General features: G+C 40.4%; 1 protein-coding gene across 1 annotated transcript in view; it reads left to right on the top strand.

The window, feature by feature from the left end:
- Positions 1-26,278, top strand: part of LOC128694743 (nose resistant to fluoxetine protein 6) — a gene marked incomplete in the record, with an annotated part of 85,087 nt that overhangs the window by 33,551 nt on the left and 25,258 nt on the right. Inside the window, 2 exon segments of the mRNA XM_070095972.1 lie at positions 11,097-11,181; positions 13,397-13,569. Coding sequence (XP_069952073.1) covers positions 11,097-11,181; positions 13,397-13,569 — 258 coding nt within the window.

Genomic DNA, 26,278 nt, shown 5'->3' with positions numbered 1-26,278 from the left:
TACAATTTTTTTGTGACTTTGTAAATGGTCCAAATCGGACCGAAACATCGTCGTAAGCTTCTCTCTCTTTTATGTGCGTGTTATTTGTGTATCGTTCCAGTCACGGTATTGTGCCTTTTTTTTATTTAAGAAGATATTAATTTCCTTCATTTTTCTTTGGGATTTGTTTCATCGTCACTCATAGTGAACTATCGTAGTTTTTTCGTATCTCTCTATTTTTATATATCCTAAATACCGAAACCTGACCCCAATAAGACCCCTATGGACCTTTCAACTTACACTACTTCATTTATTGATTTGTCGATTTATTCAACTTCTGTAACACTGGATTTTGATTGGGCAGAGGTGAATGACCTCCATGACAGCCACCACTTGCCCATTACCCTGTACCCATCCTCATCGCCGCTCCGGGTAGCATTTTCAACCTGTAAAAATGGACGTATATTTTACAGCTACATCTCTTTTCCTTTCTTCCTCCTTTATTAATGATCTATTACATTTTTTTTATTAAATCACTTCTCTTGGCTGCTGGACTTGGCATCACATGAGTCTCAGGTAAATATTTTTATAAATGTGTAGGCTGGTGGTATGTAAATTGTGCTAGTGCCATCCAACTTACATATGCCGCCGCGTTGGGCAGTTATCGGTACAATCGTACTGCTACCCGCTGTCTGCATTTCAAACTAGGGAGAGCCCATTCCCGCCGTGTTAAGCAACCTGCCAAGCGTTCTTATGTTTCAACTCTGAATGTCATCACTTTTATAAGCGCACTATGGAAAATTATTAAAATCATCTCAAGTCCTTGACTTTAATGATGGAATTAGTGGAACAGCATGTCACTTTACTCTGGTTTTCCATGGGCAACACCAGTCTCCTGCCTTCCTTCATTCTGAATCCTTCCGAGGATCTATTTCCATAGGCATCACCTCGTATATCGATGAACTAGATACTGTTTTGTTTACCATTCATGAACTTGGGTCAGCATTGTCAGAATGTCAACCTACGACAGCTGGGCTCCGAAAATATGCATATTTTTGTTTCAATATTTACACCCTTCCGCACAAAACCTGTTATCTCTCTCTAGAAATATTTCGTGTGCAACCCTTTTACCTCTGCAGTGGAAGTCTGCTGTGGTTCTTCTTTTCCGAAAATCAGATATGTTGGGCCGTGATTCTTCCCTCTATAGACCCAAAGCTGTTACTAGATCTATTTGTAAATTAATGGAACTTCTATTGAACAGGAGACTGCATCCGTGTGTCATTGTCTTTCGTTCATCCCCAGTCAAAAACCTATTGTAGAGCTGAGATTCTTATTGTCTCCCATATTTGTTCACTTTCCGGATCTTCATGACCACTAGGAACAGGACTGACCATACCACGGGCGGGATAGAACCCGCGGTCAGAGAGTCTCAAAACTCCAGACCGACGCGTTAGTAACTGGACCAGCTAGCCACAATAAGATTCGTCCAATTAGGTATATTTCTACACCATATGAAGGTTAGCATAGACACCACTGTGACCACAAATGCAAGTTTCGTGAGTAATGTTAACGGCCTTGAGGAGACTTGAGCTAGAGTTCGTCACGGCCACACTAGCTGGAGATTCGTCTATAAAAACTTGCATTTGTGGTCACAGTGGTGCCTATGCTAACCTTCCTATGGTGTAGAAATATACCTAGTTGGACGAATCTTATTGTGGCTAGCTGGTCCAGTGGCTAACGCGACGGTCTGGAGTTTTGAGACTCTCTGATCGCGGGTTCTATCCCCGCCCGTTTTATGGTTTGTTTGCAATCGTGTCATTACGATTTCGTGAGTCAACAGGACACGTTTTTAAAGCTGATTTTTTCAACTGTCGCCCTTTTGTATTAAATCCATTTTACTTCACCGTCAGCTTCTAAATGTTTTTCCACTCACTCACTACCGCCCCCTCATCTTAGCTATTTAACCTGTTAATTTCTATTCCATTCCCACAGTGGGAGGTATCAAAAATTAGAGTATGTTCCTCCTTCGGTCACTTTCCAAAATAGCATATCTTGACTATGGACGTGCGCTCCTTCTTCCTTGATCATTTTCAACTGCAGTCGATGGGCATTAATGGTTGTAAATCCTCAGATTGTGTAGGATAGGCGGCAGATTTTCCGGAGAGCATGCTGTAAGGGCACTTATCGGATATAGCAAGTATATTTACGGTAGAGTTATACGCACTTGTTGCAACATTTATCAAGAGTTCTTCCTTTTGAGTCTCACAATGAGTTACAAGCTCCGAAGAGCTTGTAACTCATCTCGTCCAAATAATTCAATGATATCTGTGTCACCTCTAAAGCAAAGTAAAAGACATATTTTTAGCTGGGTCCCTGGACATTGTGTTGTTTCAGACAATGTGCTTATAGAATCTTCTGCACGTTCTGTAGTTCACGTTCTCTCGATTTCTCGCAGGGACCTTTCCTTCTTGCACGACTACCACGACTATTCAGTTTTGTCTCTGTGCACTGAGGATCGATGATCCGAGTTAGAGATTACAATGTGTGTCTGATCAAACGTTGAGTGGTGTATTTAAGTCACAGCTCCACTATTCTTCAGTACGGTAGATATGACACATGCGCGCGCGCACACACGCATACACGCGCATGCGCGCACAGGCACGCACGTGCGCGCGGACACACACACACACACTTCCATTCGTTGTGTCCCCACGCACCATAATTAACTACATTCGTAACTCTATTTGACCTGACAGCGACAAGAAAGTTAGAGCTAACTCACTTTCCTCTATTAGCAGGAGGATTCAGAAGGTGCCATAGTGAGGCACTCTTGGCAACTCCTTTACTTAGGTGCCCTGTTTGTTCCAGTTTTCTTGTTCACACATTATTTAAGCACATTGTAGGAAGCAATATCCTACTAGAAGGTGCCTTGATTCTGCTGAGAAGTTTTTGATGCAACAATTTAGGGCTACCTTCCCCTTGGATATATTGTAATTGACTATTTTTAATATGATAATGCAATGTATAATGAAGGTAGCAAAATCTATCATGAAGGGAAACACACATAGTTTCTGGGGCCCAAGACTGTTCAACAGCCTCCTCCTATGCATAACAGAAATTACCAATAGACCTCTGGTTGCCTTCAAGAGGAGACTTCACATAAGCCTAAAGTCAATGCCAGATCAGCCGGGCTGTAGTTCGTACGTTGGATTGCGTGCGGCCAGCAGTAACAGACTGGTTGATCAGGCTCTGATCCATTTGGACATCTGGTTAAAGACTGGGCCGCGTTGACACTTGAAACGGCCTCCAGGTGGGGTCCTTTGAGCTAATGTAGGGTATATAATTCCATAAATTGGAGATGACCTCCCCATTCTAAGATCAAATCTGAAAATCTCTCATCCCTCAGGCACTGTACGACATCCTACGGGTGTTGTTTTCATTTCCCCAGCCCTCTGTTTGTCAATGCATGCAATTAAATTAGTGCAGAGTGCGGCATAAGTTCCTAATGCAGCTGAGTGGGTATTTCTTCCGGGGTGAAACCATAACATAATTTTTAAGAATGTGATTTTTTTTTTATTTAAAAAAAAGATGCAAAATTCTGGGAATAGTTTGGTTTTTAAATTTTATTTCTGCTATTTCTGTAAGTCGAGTTATCGGAAATTATGAATTTTATCAGAAAAAAGTTTCCTGTCAATAACAAGGTAATTGGACAATTCGTGCGCCATTTTTTTTATTTTGTTTTGCTTTTATGTATAAATGACAAGATTTTGCAAGTGAGACTGAACTGTGTTATTTTCCTATTAAATGAATAAAAAATTATTTGCAATTTTCTCGGTTTAAAAGTCTTTTGGATGTATTCTTAAATATTTACGTTGAAAATTTGAAGGTAACCAAACTTGGTATTAAGAATTTATCATGGGGAAATTATCCTAATTTAAAAAAAAAAAAAATAGGACATACCTCCCTAAACCAATTCAAACCTTCCACCTCTTCAAGAGGGGCTCCTTGACGTGGCGAAGAGACTCTTGGTCTAAGGAACTAGACCCTTTGGTCTCCTTCCTCAGACCGAACCTAATTACCCCCAATCCCCCAATCCTCCCTTCCCTATCCCATCCTCCCCATTCCCCCTTTTTTTCCCTTTCCTCTCCCCTCCCAACCCTCTCTCTTTCCCGCTCTGTTTGTAGCCTCTGGGGTCCTCCCCTCTGGCATTACGGTTTCTAAGTAGGGGGAAGTTGGCAGGGGTTCATCCCACTTCATGAGGTTCCTCGGGTGTGGTGTAGTTTGCCGTGGAATCTGGTTTGTCTGGGGGCGCCCTGCTCCCTTCCTGGATTTCTGAGAGGTGGGCTGGGTGTCCTGCACGTGACGGGTGTGTCTCCAGAGGCTACCTGTCGATTCTGGGAGGTGGTGGGTTTCTGACCGCCCTCTCTTTTGTCCACCAAGGTGGGTCAGTAGATGTGAGGTTGCTGTCCTGGAGCGCTGGTTTACTGGCGTGAAGGGTAGGGACTGGCACGGGTTCCACGCTGCATCTACACTGTTCGTGACTGTCCCTCCGCTGTCACTCATTTTTTGTTTTTCTTTCGTTTTTTATCTTTAAAATAATGATAAGAAAGAAGTACCATCATAATGGAGTCTTCGTTCCATAATAACCCTCCTCCTCCCAGGCCCCTTTTTCTTGCCGCATCCTGTTCTGACCCGGCTTCTTCATTGGACCATTCTCCAGACATTTCCCATACCCCTGTACCTTCTGCTGATGATGCTTCGTCACATGCTCTAGGTGCTGCGGCTCTGCCCATTTCTTCTAGCGCCTCGGCCTCTTGCACGCCTTTAACTATGCGTCCGGCTTCCCCAAATACGGTGCGACGGTTTTTAGATCACCCACCTACATCAGGTCGGGCCACCTGGGGAAATACACCTAAACGTTCCAGACCATTTGCTGACGACGGTTCTTCAATGTCTGCACATTCCACCCAGAAACGACCTACACAATACCCACTTCCTTTACGTTCCATGATTACAAGTATGCAGTGGACTAAATTCTTTTCCCTACAACATACATCTCCAACTGATTATCTTTCAGACCATAATATTTGTAAAGCTCTTTTATGACACGTTGGCCAGAATATATCCTTTCACGCTTTTCGAAGTGGTGCGCACATCGTTACAATTCAGAATGCAAAACAAGCTCATGATCTTAACTATCTTACTTCCATTGATAAAATTCCGATCACAGTTCACAACCACGCTACTCTTAATTCTAGCAGTGGTATGGTGGTTTTACCGCATGTCACTGTACAGTGTGATTTTCTGTCATGTGGTAATAATATTTTGTAGCAATTAGCCCTTCAGGACCTACCAATTCTCACAGTAGATACCTATGTCCTGCCTGATCGTGGGCAGAGGCGCTTTCACAGTAACATTACGTGCTTAACCGTTGACTGCCGTGAGCTCCTGTCCTCCGTTTATATCGTGGGCCATCGCCTAGAGGTCCGTAAAGTGGTCCCGCAAAGTGGTCTAGTGGTCCCAGTCATCGGCAACTGGACCTGATGATATTCATATCCGTATGCTACAGTATCTGCATTCTACAGCCTTTACAGTCCTTTTGCGTCTTTTCACTCTTATTTGGACGCGAGGGGTTCTCCCTCAACAATGGAAATCTGCCACTGTAATACCATTTCGCAAACCAGGCACCTCGGGGATTGATACCTCTCGCTATCGTCCCATTGCTCTGGCCAGTGTAGTCTGCAAGGTGATGGAACGATTGGTGAATAGACGTCTGATATGGTATTTGGTGACTCACTATAGTCTTTCTCCTCTCCAATATGGCTTTCGCAAGGGCCGCTCTACTTTGGACGCCTTACTCCACTTAGATACTTATGCGCGAAATGCCTTTGCTAATAAACACTCTGTCCTAGAAGTCTTCTTTTGACCTCTAGAAGGCATATATAACACCACTTGGAGGTATAACATGTTAACCCCGGCCCACTCCTTAGGGCTCCGCTGTGATCTACCAACCTTCCTTGCTGCTTTCTTACATGGCGCCTCGCTTTCCTCAGACTTTGCTCAGGCCGAGGGAGATCCATAGCACTACCCTTTTTTCTCTTGGGTATGAAAGACCTACCTTCCGTTCTTCCATCGCATATTTGGTCGATACTTTATGTGGATGACTTTGCTATAGCTTACGCAGGCGCTGACTGCCACCTGGTAGCGGCCTACTTTAGGTTGCGATTGACCGAGTTTCCCATTGGGCCACGTCTCATGGATTTAAATTTTATTCCAGAATATGATAAGGTCAAGTTTCTTGGCCTTCTCTTCGATCGCCGCCGGTTGACATGGAAACCTCACATTTCCTCTTTGAAGGAAGCTTGCCGTGGTCGGCTGAATCTCCTTAAAATTCCTGCACATCGTTCATGGGAAGCAGACCGCCGGACTCTCTTCCGTTTGCATTCTACCTTAGTCTTGTCTCTGTTGAAAGCCTCAATGTTGAGGGGAATGTGCCTTAGGTGATCGTCGTGATACTCACTGTCTTCGTTACTTTGTCCGCTCTCATGACCTTCATGTTCCTCCTACGTATAGGTTGGTCTCAAACGTTAGTAGAAGCCCATTATTTGTTCGGAGCCCCTGCTTATTCCGACCGTTTTCTCTTCGTCTTCACTCACTTCCCTTCTTCCTTGGGAGGTTCCGACGGTTCGTGTCTGTGTCTGTTCTCCCCTACTTACGACTACTTGTCGCTCCCTTTTTCTTGATCACTTCCGATCGCATGCTCATGTCGTCGCTGTTTTTACAGATGGTTCTAGATTTTCTGACGGTGTTGGGTTCACGGCGGTGTTCCCTGACGATGTTGTCCAAGGTCATTTGTTAGACTCGGTTAGTATTTATACCTGCAAGTTGTATGCCATCCTCATAACACTTCTCTATATTACATACATCTTACTTCGGTGTCTGTGATCATTTCAGATTCCCTCAGCGCTATACAAGTCATTAAAAAATTTGATTCCCCCCATCCATTGGTCCTTGGTTGCCCTGTGTGGCTAGCAAAAACAAAGACATCGTTTTCTGTTGGGTCCCTGGACACGTTGATGTGCATGGCAATGAACAGGCGGATGCTGCTGCGCGGACAGCGGTACATGATCTTCTGTTTTCTTTTGGAGTTATTCCATTTAGGAATTATTTTACAGTCATCTCTGCGTGTCTTCGCGGCCATTGGTAACACCGATGGTCAGACATGCACCATAACAAACTGCACTCTATTAAACCGCTTTTAGGTTTGTGGTCATCTTACACCGTTGCTGTACTCGGGAGACTGCACTCTCCCGTCTCCGCATCGGCCATACTCGCTTTTCCCATGGGTATCTCATGGAACGACACCCTATTCCTCTCTGTGGGTTTGTTGGGTCCCTAGTTCGGTTCTTAACTTTCTTGCGGATTGCCTGGTTTACCAACGAGGTCGCAGGATTTACCTCCGCCGCCGGCCCCCTACTCTCTTACCATAACTTCCCTTCTTGCAGACGACCCTGCCTTTGATTTACAATCACTTTTTTACTTTTTGTCAGCAACTGCTTTACTACACGAACTTTGACACAGCACTGAGCGTCCCTTCCAGCCCTTTTGTCCCCTCACCTCCGCTCGCCTCTCCACCTAGCTGTTAATAGCCCCGGCACTATTTTCTGCCCCGCAGCAATGTATGACCCTTGTCGGTTTAGCGCTTTCTTTGATTATAATAATAATCAAACCTTCCACTAATGTCAGCTTGGAAGGTAAACTGAAGAGGAATTCTCTTGTTATCTCAGAGGGACCAATGTTCCAAAGTACTCAAGCGCACTGAATTTGAAGCTGCTCAGAACTTGTATTAAAACCTTATCAGCATTGAAGGGTGAAGGCAACTGGATGAGGCACTCACAAATTTTATCATGGAAATAGTACTTAATTTTTCCAAATTTCTTTCATAAAAAAGGCAAATTGGGACAAACGCAGACCATATAAATCCAAACCTTTCCCATGCTAGGTGTGTTTGGTTAAGTTTTTAAGGCTGAGGTGATATCTCAGCCTTATAAACTTGCTGTCCTATTATTTGTACAGTTCCTTGATAATGTGAGAGATTACGAATGCGGTTGGAAATTCACTAGTTTTTGCATAGGGGTTATTTTGAGTGTGTGTCTGTGTGTATAATACATATATATATATATATATATATATATATATATATATATATATATATATATATATATATATATATATATATATATATATATATATGTGTGTGTGTGAGTGTGTGTGTGTGTCGTGCCGAATAGGCGGAACTTGCGATCTTGGCTTAAATAGCAACGCTCATCTTGCCATATAGGACAAGCGAAAATTTGTGTATGCAATAATTTCGCCAAAATCATTCTGAACCTAACGAAAAAAATATATTTCACTGTGTTTGTTTGATATTAAATTATTGTAAACAAATCTAAAATATATTTAGTTGGGTTAGGCTAAAATAAATTGCTCTTGTTAAAATAAGGTTAGGTAAGTTTTCTAAGATTCTTTTGGTGCAAAATTAAATTTTTTTTACATTAACATTAATGAAAAAATATATCTTTAAACGTATAAGAGAGCATTTTTGAAAGGAGTTAATTTCAAATGAGTTCTTGCTAATTGACCAGTTTTACATATTCGGCACGACATATATATATATATATATATATATATATATATATATATATATATATATATATATATATATATATATATATATATATATATATATATATATATATATATATAAATATATATATATATATATATATATATATATATATATATAATATATATAATATATATATAATATATATAATATATATATAATATATATAATATATATAATAGGGAAGTACCACCTCTATAGCTGGAATGGGGACCCTCATTCTCAGAGAAGACAATAAACGTACCTCAGGGAAAACTCAAGGTTCTCCCCGGAGCTGTTTGAATATTTTCTTCTCCTACCACCCCCTATATATTTTATATTCTATGTGAACATTTATTAATAAACAAAATACATTTACAGAAAAAAACATAAACATGAATACAATGGCACAATGTATCAAAGATCATGAATTTCCTCCAGCTCCTCCGAGGCTGGAGGAAAGTATGCAGCAAGCATTTCCCCTCTGGATGGCGTAGCCATCCAGAGGGGATAAAAAGGCTTCAAGGAAGAATATTTGGATTTCCTCCTGAAGCCTTTTGAACATTCCATTTCCCCTACCACCTCATCTTTTCATTCTTTTTTACCAATAGGTATATTTTATTACATAATATGGTACAAAAGATTTAAGAGATACATTGTTGATATAAAGATGGCATATACAGTACATGAGGTGTGAGATATACATGTCTAGTACATATTGTTACGTGTTTGTCACTGATTATAATGCGAAAATATCATCTAGCTCCTCAGACCTGGGGCGCGTGCCGAATATGTAAAACTTGCGATTTTAGCTTAAGTTGCAACGCGCTTCTTACCGAATACGGCAAGCGAAAATTTATGTATGCAATAATTTCGCAAAAATCATTCTGAAACTAACGGAAAAAATATATTTCATTATGCTTATTTATTATTAATTTATTGTAAACTTATATAAAATATATTTAGTTGGATTAGGCTAAATTAAATTGCTATTATTATAATAAGGTTAGGTAAGTTTCCTACGGTTCTTTTAGTACAAACTTATTAATTTTTATATTAACATAAATTAAAAAAATATATCTTTAAATGAATAAGAGAAATTTTTAGAAAGGATTTAATTTTTAATGAATTCTTGCTAGTTGACCAGTTTTACCTATTCGGCACGACGTTTATATTAATCAACAAAAGAAACTCTTGGGAAAGCTCATTGTTTATGGTATATGAGCGTAACTGACCGAATCCGCTTATTATGCACAGAATATTACCGTATATTAGATATTTTTATTTAATCTGAAATTGAAGTATTCGCACCCATACTCTACATGTCCCTGTCAGGGCGAAACAGCAGCAATACGTCCCTTGAGCACTTTAACAGCGATTCCCCATAAGTCTAGGTCGAGGATTTTTACCTCCATGTGCTAACTTAAACCCGGAAACACTCGTGGTTTTTAATTTTATCATACTAATTTCATCTTACCTTACAGTATGCTGTCAGTCATCTGGCGTAATGGTGCCCGTGTGCGTAATAATGTTAATTAAAAAAAATAGGTGTAAAATTCAAACTGGAAAAAATGAGTAAATTGAATAAAAGCCGGAGTCTAGGATGGGAGAAAAAAAAACGAGGAGTGGGAGTTGCATTAGGTATTCCATTTGACTGTGGCGCTGACACCACCAGCTCAGGACCAGACGCGCTTCTTGCCGACAAAGACAGAATCGGTCATTGAAGTCTATCACAAGTTTTGGTATTGTGTGTGCATATATGTTCTAACCAATCTGACTTTTTTATGACACAGATAGGCACAGACACAGACATAGAGACACAGACGGATACAGATAGAGACAGACACACACACACACACACACACACACACACACACACACACACACACACACACACACACACACACACACACACACACACACACACACTCACTCTAACTCTCACTTTCGTTTTTCTTTTTGGGTCTTCCTGGCTCGGTGGGAGACGGCCGGTGCCATGTAAAAAATATTGATTTATATATATTTTTACTGTGTACTGATTTCATCAACTTGTATCCCATAACATTGCTATACCTCTGTAGAAAATAACTATGCTATCTGCAAAGTTCTTTCACTCTCTTGTAAGTGCTCAGAATCATTCTTTCTTTATTCTTTCAATTTGGGTAATGTCCTTATATATTATTATCACATTTCCTCTTCTCTCCGTGGTAATTAGCGTATCTTCATTATTTTCAGCCTTAGTCGCAAAATCCGATTTTTTTCTTTATCACTTATTCTGTAGGACTTTATGTATCTTGAACCATTTTTTTGTGTATGTGTGTGTGTGTATTTGCATGTTAGTGTAACACCATATATATAAAACGATGCGAAAGGTGAATTAACGCTCAGGTGCACTTTACTATAGATTTACATACATATACATCATGAATTAATTTCTGAATGTATATTGCAGAGTAGTGACCATGTCGTGGATCATCATCTGTCACCAGTACGAGACTAACTATAACTTCATCGTCAACACTCTCGACTCTCTCAAAGTAAGTGATGTGAACTAAAGAACAGTAATAAATAAAATAATAATTACAAAGTTGACAAAAAGTTATTTAATCCTACTACTGAAAGTAGCATTAATATTATCTTAAGCTGTACTACAGTCGTAATATATATATATATATATATATATATATATATATATATATATATATATATATATATATATATATATATATCTATATATATATATATATGTCGTGCCGAATAGGCTTAGGACAAGTGAAAATTTGTGTATGCAATAATTTAGCCAAAATCATTCTGAACCTAACGAAAAAAATATATTTCACTGTGTTTAGTATTAAATTATTGTAAACAAGTTGGGTTAGGCTAAAATAAATTGTTCTTGTTATAATAAGGTTAGGTAAGTTTTCTAAGATTCTGGTGCAAAATAAAATTTTTTACATTAACATTAATGAAAAAACTATATCGTTAAACGCATAAAAGAAAATTTCAGAAAGGACTTAATTTTAAATGAGTTCTTGCTACAGGCACGACATCGTATTTATATATATTTATGGATTTGGAAAAGGCGTATATATATATGTTGCATATATATATATAAGAGTTTTTATATAGGCTAAGTTAGAGTATGTAGGAAAGAGGGAAATTATTTCCCAGTATATATATATATATATTTATAGATGGGGTTGTAAGAGAAGTAAATGCGAGGGTCTTGGCAAGAGGCGTGGAGTTAAAAGATAAAGAATCACACATAAAGTGGGAGTTGTCACAGTTGCTCTTTGCTGATGACACTGTGCTCTTGGGAGATTCTGAAGAGAAGTTGCAGAGATTGTAATAAGTAAAATAAAGATTATCATTTATGAGGTAAGTAGGAAACTTATAACGTTCGGATTATTATAACAAGAAAGCAACTTAACTTTATTGGGGTCCTTAATCCAATAAATATATATATATATATTGTGTGTAGGTGTGTGTGTATGTGTTTCTGTAAAAATACCCTAGTGAGTGAGATCACTTTCATGTGCTTGCACACACATCTTCAGAGCAATAGGAATAAGACACCTCACTCAGAGAAGGTGATAACACTTCACACAAACCCGTCCTACACATACATTTCAATATCAAGTCAAACTCTTCGTATGACAAAGAACCCACACTGCATTTTTGTTTAAAATATTTTTACCTTTAAGATTATGAATAATATTTTGGTCTATAAAATTGTCAGGTTTATAGATACCGGAACTCAAATTTGAAATATTTGTGCATCGTTCTTAATAAGATATAATTCTACAATATTTCGTTGAACTGTAGAATTACAGGGAAGTAAGTCTTTGGCATTAGTCTATTTTACACAATGTTCTGCATTATATGACTGAACGAAGCACTGGAGTCTTGTCCTCCAGTTAAAGAACATAAATAAGCTTCTTCACACAAGACTAAAACATCTTCAGTATGCTTCAACTATTGGCCATGAATTCAGAAATTTATTTATCATTTATAGCAATGCGGTCATGTCATCGTATAGTCTGAACTAATACCAGAGAATAATGTCTTTGGAACTCTGGTGCTCGGCGCAGTATTCTTGAGTCGTCTTCACTTTAGTATTATGTGCCAAATATTTCAAACTTTGGCCCTTAACCCCTAGTCTTTCCCCTTCTTTATTCTATCTTTCTTATATTCTTCTTCTTCTTTTTCTTTTTCTTCTTCTTCTTCTTCTTCTTCTTCTTCTTCTTCTTCTTCTTCTTCTTCTTCTTCTTCTTCTTCTTCTTATTATTATTATTATTATTATTATTATTATTATTATTATTATTATTATCAACATGGCCAGCGATAAACCAGTAGGGATTATACAGCGCATGTGTGGGGAAGATGGTAGGCATTTAAGCTCAATTCAGGGAACTGGAGCACAGATCCATTTCCCTAGATCAAGAGCCCCTCACCAGCATCAAGGAACCTCCCTTGAAGGGATCTTTCTTATTATCTAAAAAAAGAAGCTTCTTAGTCTGCAATAATATAGTGACCCAGATATATTGCCTTCCCCTTTTTTTTTTTTTTTTTTTTGAGGCGGTAGCCTAGATGCTAAAAGCAGGACCCTTGATCTATGGTATTGCAACTACTCTCCCTATCATCAGGTCAAATCTAACTGCCCCTTTGCCCAGGCGCTGTGTAACCCTTACAGGTTTTGCTTTTTCCCAGGAATATAAAAACTAATAATCATCTGTGTCGCTGTACCAACAGTACCAGGACCCGGTGATAGCCCAGGTGGTGACCAACGGCTGGTTGTCGGTAGATACGTTCCTCTTCATGACGGGTCTGGTTCTCACCTACCGACTACTGCCTCACATCGTCTCTCGCCGCCCCGTCTCCCACCTCTCTCTCTTCCTCAAGACTTTGTTTAGAAGGTTTTTCAGGTGAAACATTGCCTCTCATCTTTCAGTTTTTCTCTCCAACACTTCATCAGGTTTCTCAGGTGAGACATTGCCTCTCAGCTCTCTTTCGTCCTGAAGCTTTTCATAAGGTGGTTTGTCATTTTTCACGTCTTATCCTGTCCGTTTTTATCGGGTTTCTCAGGAGATAGTCATTCATTTCTCAATGAATCCTTTCTTAAGAGATTCCTCAAGAGAGAAGATAAAAGAGGCCCGAAACGAGAAATTGAGTCAGATAATGAGGAACATTGCAATAAACCATTTTTTTTAGAGATAAAATTATAAAGTCCTTGGATGAGAGGTTAAGGTTTAAGCTACAAAATAACTCTTAAAACTGATAATTACTAAGTGAGAAAAATTACTTGTGTGATGTAGTTAATTCTGTAATTCTCACGATCTTAGTGAGAGAGAGAGAGAGAGAGAAAGAGAGAGAGTGAGTGAGACCTCTGTCCTGAGTGGTTTGATACGATGGTCAGGGATAATTGCACGAAATTCTTGTCAGTTGCTCAACACAACCCATCAGGTGGTTCCAAATGTAGCATTCTTGACAACAGCGAAGATAAGACACACGTTGAGGAACAAACAATCGTTGGGACAAAGTTTAGCTCTGTGTAGAACTTTATAAAATTAAAACTTTAACCTGCCTTCACGAAATGAAACAAATGATGCAAAGCCGAAAAGTCGTACAAAGAGACACAACTGTAGAAAGAAAACTTTACTGAGATGTTTTTTCAATAAATTGTGCAACTGTCTTTTTTCACTAATACTTGAGCGAAACGTTGTCCCAATAACAGCTCGTTACGCAACGTTTCTTCAATTCTCGTCAGAAAAGTGTTGTGCAACAAAAATCTAAAAAAAGAAGTGATTGTTGGTTGGATGAGATGTATTTAATGTAAACTGTTATCATCAAAATATTCACTACATTCTTGCATTTAAGGAAATTTATGCGTATTGATGGTGTCCATTCTTCAGTGATCAATGTATCCAATGTTTTTTTTTTTTTTTTTTTTTTTTTTTTTTTTTTGTATTTTTTGTAGTAGTTTTAGTAGACATTTCCTCACACTTCATAACAATGCCAATAACCACCAATTACTTCGTAAAATTGTAAATTATTAATGTCCTTTCTGCACTAGCTTTTTCGTAACAAGAAACTGTAACTTCATGTTCTGGTTTGCTTGTGTCATGGCAACCTGAGCTATTGCTTTCCTTTTTTTTTTTTTTCATATCTCTTAATCCCTAATTCACTATTATTTACGTGTTTTCTAGTTTTTAAACTATTTTGCATAATACGTCCTCAATAAACCAATCGCTTGAGCTGTAAAATGTATCTATAGGCCTTGAAGTTAATGAGTTAGAGCTGTCGTTCCCTTCCTTGGATCAGACCTGTTTATCTTTCGTTCCCCAGACGTTGTATGACGCCACCTGGATTACCGTTTTCCCATGAAAATTATAATAGGATTATTTCACTTATAGTTTTACCTGAGGTTATACATATGTTTTGAGCTACTTTTTGTCGTATTTCCATCCGTATACATGAAAATATGTTAGAAATTTGTCAACAAATATATAACGGTCTCCCGACAGTCTGACTGGATCACCTTTATACACAATCGTTCGCTGTGCTGACTGCTGAGCCGTGTTGCTGTGTGTTAGTTACTGGTTGTCACAGGTAGCTGTCGATAGACACTTGGTCTTTTCTTTTTTTGTGTGTATGAGCGTCTATTCACCTACTTGTGGTTGCAAGGGTCTATTCACAGCTCCTGGCCCCGCCTTATTGCTGGTGTGTGTGTATGTGTGTGTACTCACCTAGTTGTACTCACCAAGTTGTGGTTGCGGGGGGTCGAGTCACAGCTCTTGTCACTGGTCCCCACTAGGTCACTCATCGCGCTCCGTGAGCTTTATGGATCCTGCCTCCACTACATCACTACCCAAACTATTCCACTTCCTGACAACTCTGTGACTGAAGAAATACTTCCTAACATCCCTGTGATTCATCTGAGTCTTCAACTTCCAACTGTGTCCCCTTGTTGCTGTGTCCCATCACTGGAACATCCTGTCTTTGTCTACCTTGTCTATACCTCTCAATATTTTTTATGTGTTCTGTCTTCCAGTGTCGTCAGGTCGATAACTTCTCCTCGTAGGACATACCACTTAGCTCCTGGGCTAGTCTTGTTGCAAACCTTTGCACTTTCTCTAGTTTCCTTACATGCTTGGCTAGATGAGGGTTCCAAACTGGTGCTGCATATTCCAATATGGACCTAACGTACACAGTGTACAGGGTCCTGAATGAGTCCTTATTTAGATGTCGGAATGCTGTTCTTAAGTTTGCTAGACGCCCATATGCTGCAGCAGTTATTTGGATGATGTGTGCCTCAGGAGATGTTCCCGGTGTTATACACACACCAAGGTCCTTTTCCTTGAGTGAGGTTTGTAGGCTCTGGCCCCGTAGACTGTACTCCGTTTGTGGTTTTTACCTTTCCCCACTTTGTGGAGTTGATCTCCAGGAGCCAATTGCTGGACCAGTCCTGGAGTGTGTCCAGATTCCTCTGTTGTTCTGCCTGTTCCTCGTATGTGTGTGTGTGTGTGTGTGTGTGTGTGTGTGTGTGTGTGTGTGTGTGTGTGTGTGTGTGTGTGTGTGTGTGTGTGTGTGTGTGTAAAAACCACATGCGTGTGCGAGGTAGTAAAACCAAGTAAGGGTAAGAATGTAAAGGACAGAAATTGGCATGTGGAATAAGAGAACAACAATACGAACCTTTTAATCACTGGGCTCACTGAGTGACGCTCGCCAAGCTCGTGTACGACTTCCTACAATCAATGTCAGGGGAGGGAGAGGGGCAGGGGGACGGAGATAGGGTAGGGGAGGGAGATAGGGAGAGGGAGGGAGGAGGGAGGAACGCCTGTAATAAATCCTTTGTCCGACACTTTCGCACCGATAAAGTCAATGGCCAGTGTCCAAAATAATTAAAAGGTTCGCCATAAAAAGATTAAAGTTGGTAGGATTGGTGGAGAAAATATAAATTTTCTGACTTTCTCGCTGTGTGTAGTTATTGTAATTTTTGTTTTGTGTCTTCGTCCTCTTCTCTATGGCTTTGGTGTTTTACTCTGGGTCACCAGGCCATCGACACAGTCCTCAAGGACAAATTGAATCACATGATGAGAATGGAGGAGAGAATAAGCAATCTTGATGCCCATGATGCTCTGTATCTCCTCACAAGGTGCCTTACTATTCCAAGACTCACTTACTTCCTGAGGTGTGCACCCTCTTTTGACAACCCAACACTCGACGAATATGACACACACCTGAGGTCAACCCTCAAGAAGGCACTGAACCTGTCACTAGAGGATCAGCAATGGGATCAGGCAACCCTCCCAGTACGACTGGGAGGTATAGGGGTGCGCAAATCAACGCATGTTGCTTTACCTGCTTTTCTGTCTTCGTGTTTGGCTTCCAGTGCATTAGTCAAGAAGATTGTTCCCGAACGCTTGAGAGACGTGGTAGGAGCTCAAGACCCCAGGTTTACTGAAGCAGCGATTCAGTGGGACACCCTTACAGATTCCTCCAGTAGACCAGCTCCTCCCAAAGAACACAAACAGTCCCACTGGGACAAACTGATCATGGAAAAAATCGCCAACACAATGCTCTCCAACGCCTCAGGAAAGGAGAAAGCTCGTCTCCTGGCAGTGAAGGCACCACACTCAGGAGATTTCCTGTTAGCTGTTCCCAATTCCTCCTTGGGCACTCGACTAGACCCACAGGCCATTCGGATTGGTGTTGCTCTTCGCCTAGCCGCCCCCATCCTCACCGAACATAGGTGTATTTGCGGCAGGGCGACAGCTGATCAGTACGAACTTCATGATCTCGTGTGTCACACAGCAGAAGGGAAGTATGCCAGGCATGAGGAGGTCAATGACATCATAAAGAGAAGCCTTGCCACAGCCCGTTGCCCAGCTCAACGGGAACCCCAAGTGCAGAGGTCTGACGGAATTCTAAAGCGTCCTGATGGAGCCACTATGCTACCTTGGAAGGATGGAAAGCAGATTGCCTGGGACTACACATGTGCCGCCACATTGGCAGACACCTACTTGCCATACTCCGTAGTGGAAGGGGGTGGAGCTGCCAGCCACAGGGAGACCCAGAAGATCCGCAAATATGAAGACCTTCCCCCTTGCTATAACTTCATCCCAATAGGGTCGGAGACCCTTGGAGCATGGGGCAAGTTCCTAAAGTTCCTAATAGAACTGGGTGAAAAGCTCATCAAAGAAGCCAAGGACCACAGGGCGACCAGCTTCCTCTTTCAGAGACTCAGTGTTACGATCCAGAGAGGAAATGCCTGCAGCATTCTGGGCACGCTGCCCACCGCCGGGGAGCTGGACGAAGTATTCGAGATGTAGCTCTGAGTTACCTATGTTGTTTTACATTCTATCGTATTTTTGTGAATGTTTTGTCAATGTATTTTGTCTTTAAATAATATATATATATATATATATATATATATATATATATATATATATATATATATATATATATATATATATATATATATATATATATATATATATAATATAGGGGTGGTAGGAGAAAATTCTCAAACAGCTTCAGGGAGAACCTTGAGTTTTCCCTGAAGCAAGTTTATTCTTTTCTCTGAGGATGAGGGTCCCTATAACAGTTCTAGAGGTAGTACCTCCCTATATTTATATATATATATATATATATATATATATATATATATATATATATATATATATATATATATATATATATATATATATAATAGTATAATATTGTAACCAACTAGTGGTATGTAATCAGTAACAACACTGTGAATAGCCGAGGTATCGAACCTAAGTTGTTTTAGCCCACCTCATGGTTAGTGAAAATTCACGACGCTCTAACCCACTTGACCATACAATCCTACAAGGATCACGCACCCAGCAAAGCTAGGTGTTGTACCGTGATCCAAGGACATACGATGGTGTGGGTACCTCAGAACTAATTTCATTCTGCTCCCCGTTTGGTGTACTAGCCTCCACAAGCAGGATATATATTGTTGTAACCACGAACGAGTGGTTCGTGGTTACAATGTTGTTTGAGGAAACGAAGCTTAGGGATAGAGCTTTCAACGTAACTTTCGTAACGTCTGTATTGAGTAAATAAAGTACGTACAGTAGATTTATATTTTTTCATCAGGTAATTTGATAGAGTTCGTAAAGGTTTCAGTTATTTCTTTTCCATGTGAATGATGACTCCTCTCCCTCAAACGACCTTGACTCAGCATTAGGTGTCGTTTCCAGATTCATCCCACAATTACTCGCATCTCATGTTGTTATTCTGTCCAAAACTTCTTCATCGTGTTATTCGGTGATTGCAAGATCCTTCAAGCTTGGTGAAATGTATGACAGATGTTGATATTCCTTGATGTAGCTACTTACACACCTTCCCCATCATCCCTCGCATGTCATTATACAATTGAAGAAAAATCAATTACCAGCTTGATTTCAGTGTTGATTATTATGGGATTTGTGGCTAATTCTGCTGCTTCATTTTTCCCCCTACGTGCAATGATACTAAAAAAAAAAAAAAATAAATATTTCCGAAATAATAGACAAACTAGTAATTCATATGGATCTTTGAATGAATTAATTAAAAAAGAGTTTTCGTGCCTTTCTTTCTTATACATTGCGTATAGCTTATATTGTAAGTACATATCCTCACACAATAGGTGCAGATTTGAACGTTCCTGGGATTACCCAGGCACCGGATCATGGAAATCTTTTAATATACTCATTTGTGGTAATATATATTTTACATTTCTACTTGAAATAACTTAAGTCAAGCGTTTCAGTTGTAGAGAATGTTCAGAAAATGAGCTGGAAATTGTGTAAAAATAGACTGTTTTAAATGACGATAAATTTGGTTACAAGAGTTCATGGGCAAGCATCAGACATCGTGAAAGAGGCTTCAGTAGGAGCCACTACAGCACAGCTCTCACACGCTACACATGGATCGACCAGTGTACACTTGTATGATAAAAAATTAAAAATAGCACTTGAATCAAAAATCTGTTTTTTAAATACAAATCACATATTTCCTGTTCAGATATCTTCTCTCTCTCTCTGATTCTCTATTTCCTAAACACATTTAGAATGGTTTGGTAAATAATTATCTTGAAAATCAGCTGATGCTCTCGTATTTTGTTAATGTTGAGAAAGATTTTCCACCCGGTACGTCTTGCTACTTCTACTTACACTTAGGTCACACTACACATACATGTGATTTTATCTTAATAGTTCTTGGTCTTATTACTTTTCCTTTTATGTCCATGGGGAAGTGGAATAAGAATCTTTCCTCCGTAAGCCATGCGTGTTGTAAAAGTCAACTAAAATGCCGGGAACAATGGGCTAGTAACCCCTTTTCCTGTAATAATTACTAAAAAGAATAATAAGAAAATTGTCAAAGTGGGAAGTCTGAATGTGCGTGGATGTTGTGCAAATGATAAGAAAGAGATGATTGTGGATGTTATGAATAAGAAGAAACTGGATGTCCTGGCTTTAAGTGAAACAAAGCTGAAGGGGGTGGGAGAGTTTCAGTGGAAAGGAATAAATGGGATTAGGTCAGGGGTTTCAAATAGAGTTAGAGCTAAAGAAGGAGTAGCAATAATGTTGAAGAATAAGTTATGGCAGGAAAAGAGGGAATATAAATGTATTAATTCAAGGATTATGTGGGGTAAAATAAAGGTTGGATGTGAAAAGTGGGTTATAGTAAGCGTATATGCACCTGGAGAAGAGAAAAGTGTAGAGGAGAGAGAGAGATTTTGGGAAATGTTGAGTGAATTCGTGGGGAGTTTTGAACCAAGTGTGAGAGTAATGGTGAATGGGAATTTCAATGCTAAAATGAGCAAAAATGTTGTGGAGGGAGTAGTAGGTAAATTTGGGGTGCCAGGGGTAAAGGAAAATGGGGAGCCTTTAATTGAGCTATGTGTAGAAAGAGGTTTGGTAATAAGTAATACATATTTTATGAAGAGGATAAATATACAAGGTACGATATAACACGTAATGAAAGTAGTTTGTTAGATTATGTGTTGGTGGATAAAAGGTTGATGGGTAGGCTCCAGGATGTACACGTTTATAGAGGGGCAACTGATATATCGGATCATTATTTAGTTGTAGCTACAGTTAGAGTAAGAGGTAGATGGGTAAAGAGGAAAATGGCAACAACAAGTAAGAGGGAGGTGAAAGTGTATAAACTAAGGGAGGAGGAAGTTCGGGTGAGATATAAGCAACTATTGGCAGAAAGGTGGACTGGTGCAAGTAGTGGGCGGGTTGAAGAGGGCTGGAATAGTTTTAAAAATGCAGTATTAGAATGTGGGGCAGAAGTTTGTGGTTATAGGAGGGTGGGTGCAGGAGGAAAGAGGAGTGATTGGTGGAATGATGAAGTAAAGGGTGTGATAAAAGAGAAAAAGTTAGCTTTTGAGAGGTTTTTACAAAGCAGAAGTGTTATAAGAAGAGTAGAGTATATGGAGAGTAAAAGAAAGATTAAGAGAGTGGTGAGAAAGTGCAGAAGGAGAGCAGATGATAGAGTGGGAGAGGCACTGTCAAGAAATTTTAATGAAAATAAGAAAAAAATTTGGAGTGAGTTAAACAAGTTAAGAAAGCCTAGGGAACAAATGGATTTGTCAGTTAAAAACAGAGTAGGGGAGTTAGTAGATGGGGAAAAGGAGGTTTTGGATAGATGGCGAGAATATTTTGAGGAACTTTTAAATGTCGACGAAGAAAGGGAAGCCGTAATTTCATGCATTGGCCAGGGAGATATACCATCTTTTAGGAGTGAAGAAGAACAGGATGTGAGTGTGGGGGAGGTGCGTGAGGCAATACGTAGAATGAAAGGGGGTAAAGCAGCTGGAACTGATGGGATCATAACAGAAATGTTAAAAGCAGGGGGGATGGGATATAGTGTTGGAGTAGTTGGTATTTTTGTTTAATCAGTGCATGAGAGAGGGGAAAGTGCCGAGGGATTGGCGGAGAGCATGTATAGTCCCTTTATATAAAGGGAAGGGGGACAAAAGAGATTGTAAAAATTATAGAGGAATAAGTTTACTGAGTATACCAGGAAAAATGTACGGTAGGGTTATAATTGAAAGAATTAGAGGTAAGACAGAATGTAGGATTGCGGATGAGCAAGGAGGTTTCAGAGTGGGTAGGGGATGTGTAGATCAAGTGTTTACATTGAAGCATATATGTGAACAGTATTTAGATAAAGGTAGGGAAGTTTTTATTGCATTTATGGATTTAGAAAAGGCATATGATAGAGTGGATAGGGGAGCAATGTGGCAGATGTTGCAAGTATATGGAATAGGTGGTAAGTTATTAAATGCTGTAAAGAGTTTTTATGAGGACAGTGAGGCTCAGGTTAGGGTGTGTAGAAGAGAGGGAGACTACTTCCCGGTAAAAGTAGGTCTTAGACAGGGATGTGTAATGTCACCATGGTTGTTTAATATATTTATAAATGGGGTTGTAAAAGAAGTAAATGCTAGGGTGTTCGGGAGAGGGGTGGGATTAAATTATGGGGAATCAAATACAAAATTTGAATTGACACAGTTGCTTTTTGCTGATGATACTGTGCTTATGGAAGATTCTAAAGAAAAATGGCAAAGGTTAGTGGACGAGTTTGGGAGTGTGTGTAAAGGTAGAAAGTTGAAAGTGAACATAGAAAAGAGTAAGGTGATGAGGGTATCAAATGATTTAGATAAAGAAAAATTGGATATCAAATTGGGGAGGAGGAGTATGGAAGAAGTGAATGTTTTCAGATACTTGGGAGTTGATGTGTCGACGGATGGATTTATGAAGGATGAGATTAATCATAGAATTGATGAGGGGAAAAAAGGTGAGTGGTGCATTGAGGCATATGTGGAGACAAAAAACGTTATCTATAGAGAGAGGCAAAGAAGGGAATGTATGAAAGTATAGTAGTACCAACACTCTTATATGGGTGTGAAGCTTGGGTTGTGAATGCAGCAGCGAGGAGGCGGTTGGAGGCAGTGGAGATGTCCTGTCTAAGGGCAATGTGTGGTGTAAATATTATGCAGAAAATTCGGAGTGTGGAAATTAGGAGAAGGTGTGGAGTTAATAAAAGCATTAGCCAGAGGGCTGAATAGGGGTTGTTGAGGTGGTTTGTTTATTTAGAGAGAATGAATCAAAGTAGAATGACATGGAGAGCATTTAAATCTGTAGGGGAAGGAAGGCGTGGTAGGGGTCGTCCTCGAAGAGGTTGGAAGGAAGGGGTAAGGGAGGTTTTGTGGGAGAGGGGCTTGGACTTCCAGCAGGCGTGCGTGAGCGTGTTCGATAGGAGTGAATGGAGACGAACGGTTTTTGGGACCTGACAATCTGTTGGAGTGTGAGCAGGATAATATTTAGTGAAGGGATTCAGGGAAACCGGTTATTTTTATATAGCCGGACTTGAGTCCTGGAAATGGGAAGTACAATGCCTGCACTCTAAAGGAGGGGTTCGGGAGTTTGGCAGTTTGGAGGGATATGTTGTGTATGTTTATACGTATATGCTTCTGAGCTGTTGTGTTCTGAGCACCTCTGCAAAACAGTGATTGTGTGAGCGAAGTGAAAGAGTTGAATGATGAAAGTATTTTCTTTTTGGGGATTTTATTTCTTTTTGGGTCACCCTGCCTCGGTGGGAGACTGCCGACTTACTGAAAAAAAAATGAGTATAATTACCAAAAACCTAGGCCTAATTACCAATACCTGGGCCTAAGTAAAGAAATGATTCTTCAGTTCATAATATCACCCTTCACAGAGGCAAAGAGATGACAACTATAGTCCAGTTCTGATTGAGTTATTGTACTGAAAGTTAATTAAGCTGATTGGTGAGGCAGACAGAGGAAGGTAGAGGTCGACACGAGGACAATACACTTAGCCACTACAGCGGCCTTCCCCAGCATCACCACCACAATATCTGCATTAAATAGATGAACTCGCCTAGAAACCCATCGTTTCATAATATATCAATTTGCTCCCGGTTGGCCTCGTCCTGATCATCATATCTTCCTATTTCGTTCGATTCTGGACATTGTCCTAACACAGAACAACTTCAGATAAATTTTTGCCTTTGGAAAACAATTTGCTTCCGTCTTGTAACCACTATATTAGGGTAGACGAGGGTGTGGAGCAGCACAAGAGCAGGTTTGCTAGGGGATGAAACAGCAGGGAGCGAAAGGAACGACAATGATAAGTGCTCACTTGATATCCACCCAATCACGGGAGAGTTAATTCTGCTTGTCCGTGTGTGTGTGTGTGTGTGTGTGTGTGTGTGTGTGTGTGTGTGTGTGTGTGTGTGTGTGTGTGTGTGTGTGTGTGTGTGTGTGTGTGTGTAGGGTTGTTTATGTGGGGAAGTATTTGTGTATTTGGGTGTATAAGTGAGGATTCTTGAATGTGTGTGGATGTATGAGCATGCGTGAATACATAACTGTGTGGTTGTATGAGTGTGTGTGAATCTGAGTGTGTGTATTGATGTTGATGAATGGGAAAGATGTGTAATCACCTGTTTGAATTTATTAGTTTTGGGCTCTGGTTACAGTCCTTGTCCCTATAGCCGAGGGAGGGTAGGAGAGAGAAGACGAAGACGAAGACGAAGACGAAGACGAGGACGAAGACGAAGACGAAGACGAGGACGAAGACGACGACGAAGACAACGACGAAGACGACGACGAAGACGACGACAAAGACGACGACGACCACCACCACCACCACCGCCACCACCACCACCACCGCCGCCGCCGCCGCCGCCGCCGCCGCCGCCGCCATCACCACCGCCGCCACAACCACCACCGCCACCACCACCACCCCCGCCACCACCGCCACCACCACCGAGTAACAGATTGACAAGCGTAACATAAATCGACCATAACAGATAAAGGGCCATCTTGGAATTCACTAACAACATATACATAAACTGGAGAATGTGGGAAGGAAAGTGTTATTTCTTCGGTGACATGGGTGGTTTAAACGAACAAGATTTGCAACTCCCCTCATGTCACGAAAATACGGAGCCTCGGGAACAATGCTTATTGCAACGTTTATTGCAATGTTTCGGAACTCCATCAAAAGTACAAATTTGTGAAAATGCACTCTTTATTTTCTCTCAGAATCTACACTATTTTATTATTATTACAGAAAATTAGATGAATTTCGTCTACTGCTACCCTGCTCTGTATGACAGTTAAACTATGGGAACCAAACCTGTCATATCCCGTCACACAGGAGGGATCTCGTGATTTAATAATAGGGGACGGCAGGGTTAAGTAGGATGGAATAAAGAGGTGGTGGTATGTGATGACGAAACACAGGTTCGCGAGGGTGTAACACAGGTAAGTGAGGGTGTAACACAGGAACGTGAGGATGTAACACAGAAACGTGAGGGGTGTAACACAGGCAAGTGAGGGTGTAACACAGGCAGGTGAGGGTGTAACACAGGCAGGTGAGGGTGTAACACAGGCACGCGAGAGTGTAACACAGGCACGTGAGGGTGTAACACAGGCACTTGAGGGTGAACACAGGCACGTGAAGGTATAACACCGGTACATGGAAGTATAACACATGTACAAGAGAGTACAACACAGATACTTGACAATATAACACAGGTACTCGTGGGAATAACATACGTTCATGAGAGGTAAAACACAGGAACATGAGACGATAACACAGGTACAAGAGACGATAACACAGGAACATGAGACGATAACACAGGAACATGAGACGATAACACAGGTACAAGAGACGATAACACAGGTACAAGAGACGATAACACAGGTACAAGAGATGATAACACAGGTACAAGAGACTGTAACACAGGCACAAGAGACGATAACACAGGTACAAGAGACGATAACACAGGTACAAGAGACGATAACACAGGTACAAGAGATGATAACACAGGTACAAGAGATGATAACACAGGTACAAGAGACTGTAACACAGGTACAAGAGACTGTAACACAGGTACAAGAGACTGTAACACAGGTACAAGAGACTGTAACACAGGTACAAGAGACTGTAACACAGGTACAAGAGACTGTAACACAGGCACAAGAAACTGTAACACAGGTACAAGAGACTGTAACACAGGTACAAGAGACTGTAACACAGGTACAAGAGACTGTAACACAGGTACAAGAGACTGTAACACAGGCACAAGAGACTGTAACACAGGCACAAGAGACTGTAACACAGGCACAAGAGACTGTAACACAGGTACAAGAGACTGTAACACAGGTACAAGAGACTGTAACACAGGTACAAGAGACTGTAACACAGGTACAAGAGACTGTAACACAGGTACAAGAGACTGTAACACAGGTACAAGAGACTGTAACACAGGTACAAGAGACTGTAACACAGGTACAAGAGACTGTAACACAGGTACAAGAGACTGTAACAAAGGCACAAGAGACTGTAACACAGGTACAAGAGACTGTAACACAGGTACAAGAGACTGTAACAAAGGCACAAGAGACTGTAACAAAGGCACAAGAGACTGTAACACAGGCACAAGAGACTGTAACACAGGTACAAGAGACTGTAACAAAGGCACAAGAGACTGTAACACTGGCACAAGAGACTGTAACACAGGTACAAGAGACTGTAACACAGGTACAAGAGACTGTAACACAGGTACAAGACTGTAACACAT

The sequence above is a fragment of the Cherax quadricarinatus genome, chromosome 51 (genome assembly GCF_038502225.1).
Source record: "Cherax quadricarinatus isolate ZL_2023a chromosome 51, ASM3850222v1, whole genome shotgun sequence".
Lineage (NCBI taxonomy): Eukaryota > Metazoa > Arthropoda > Malacostraca > Decapoda > Parastacidae > Cherax > Cherax quadricarinatus.
The sequence above is the reverse complement of the archived record's forward strand: the minus strand, read 5'-3'. Positions and strand labels throughout refer to the sequence as shown.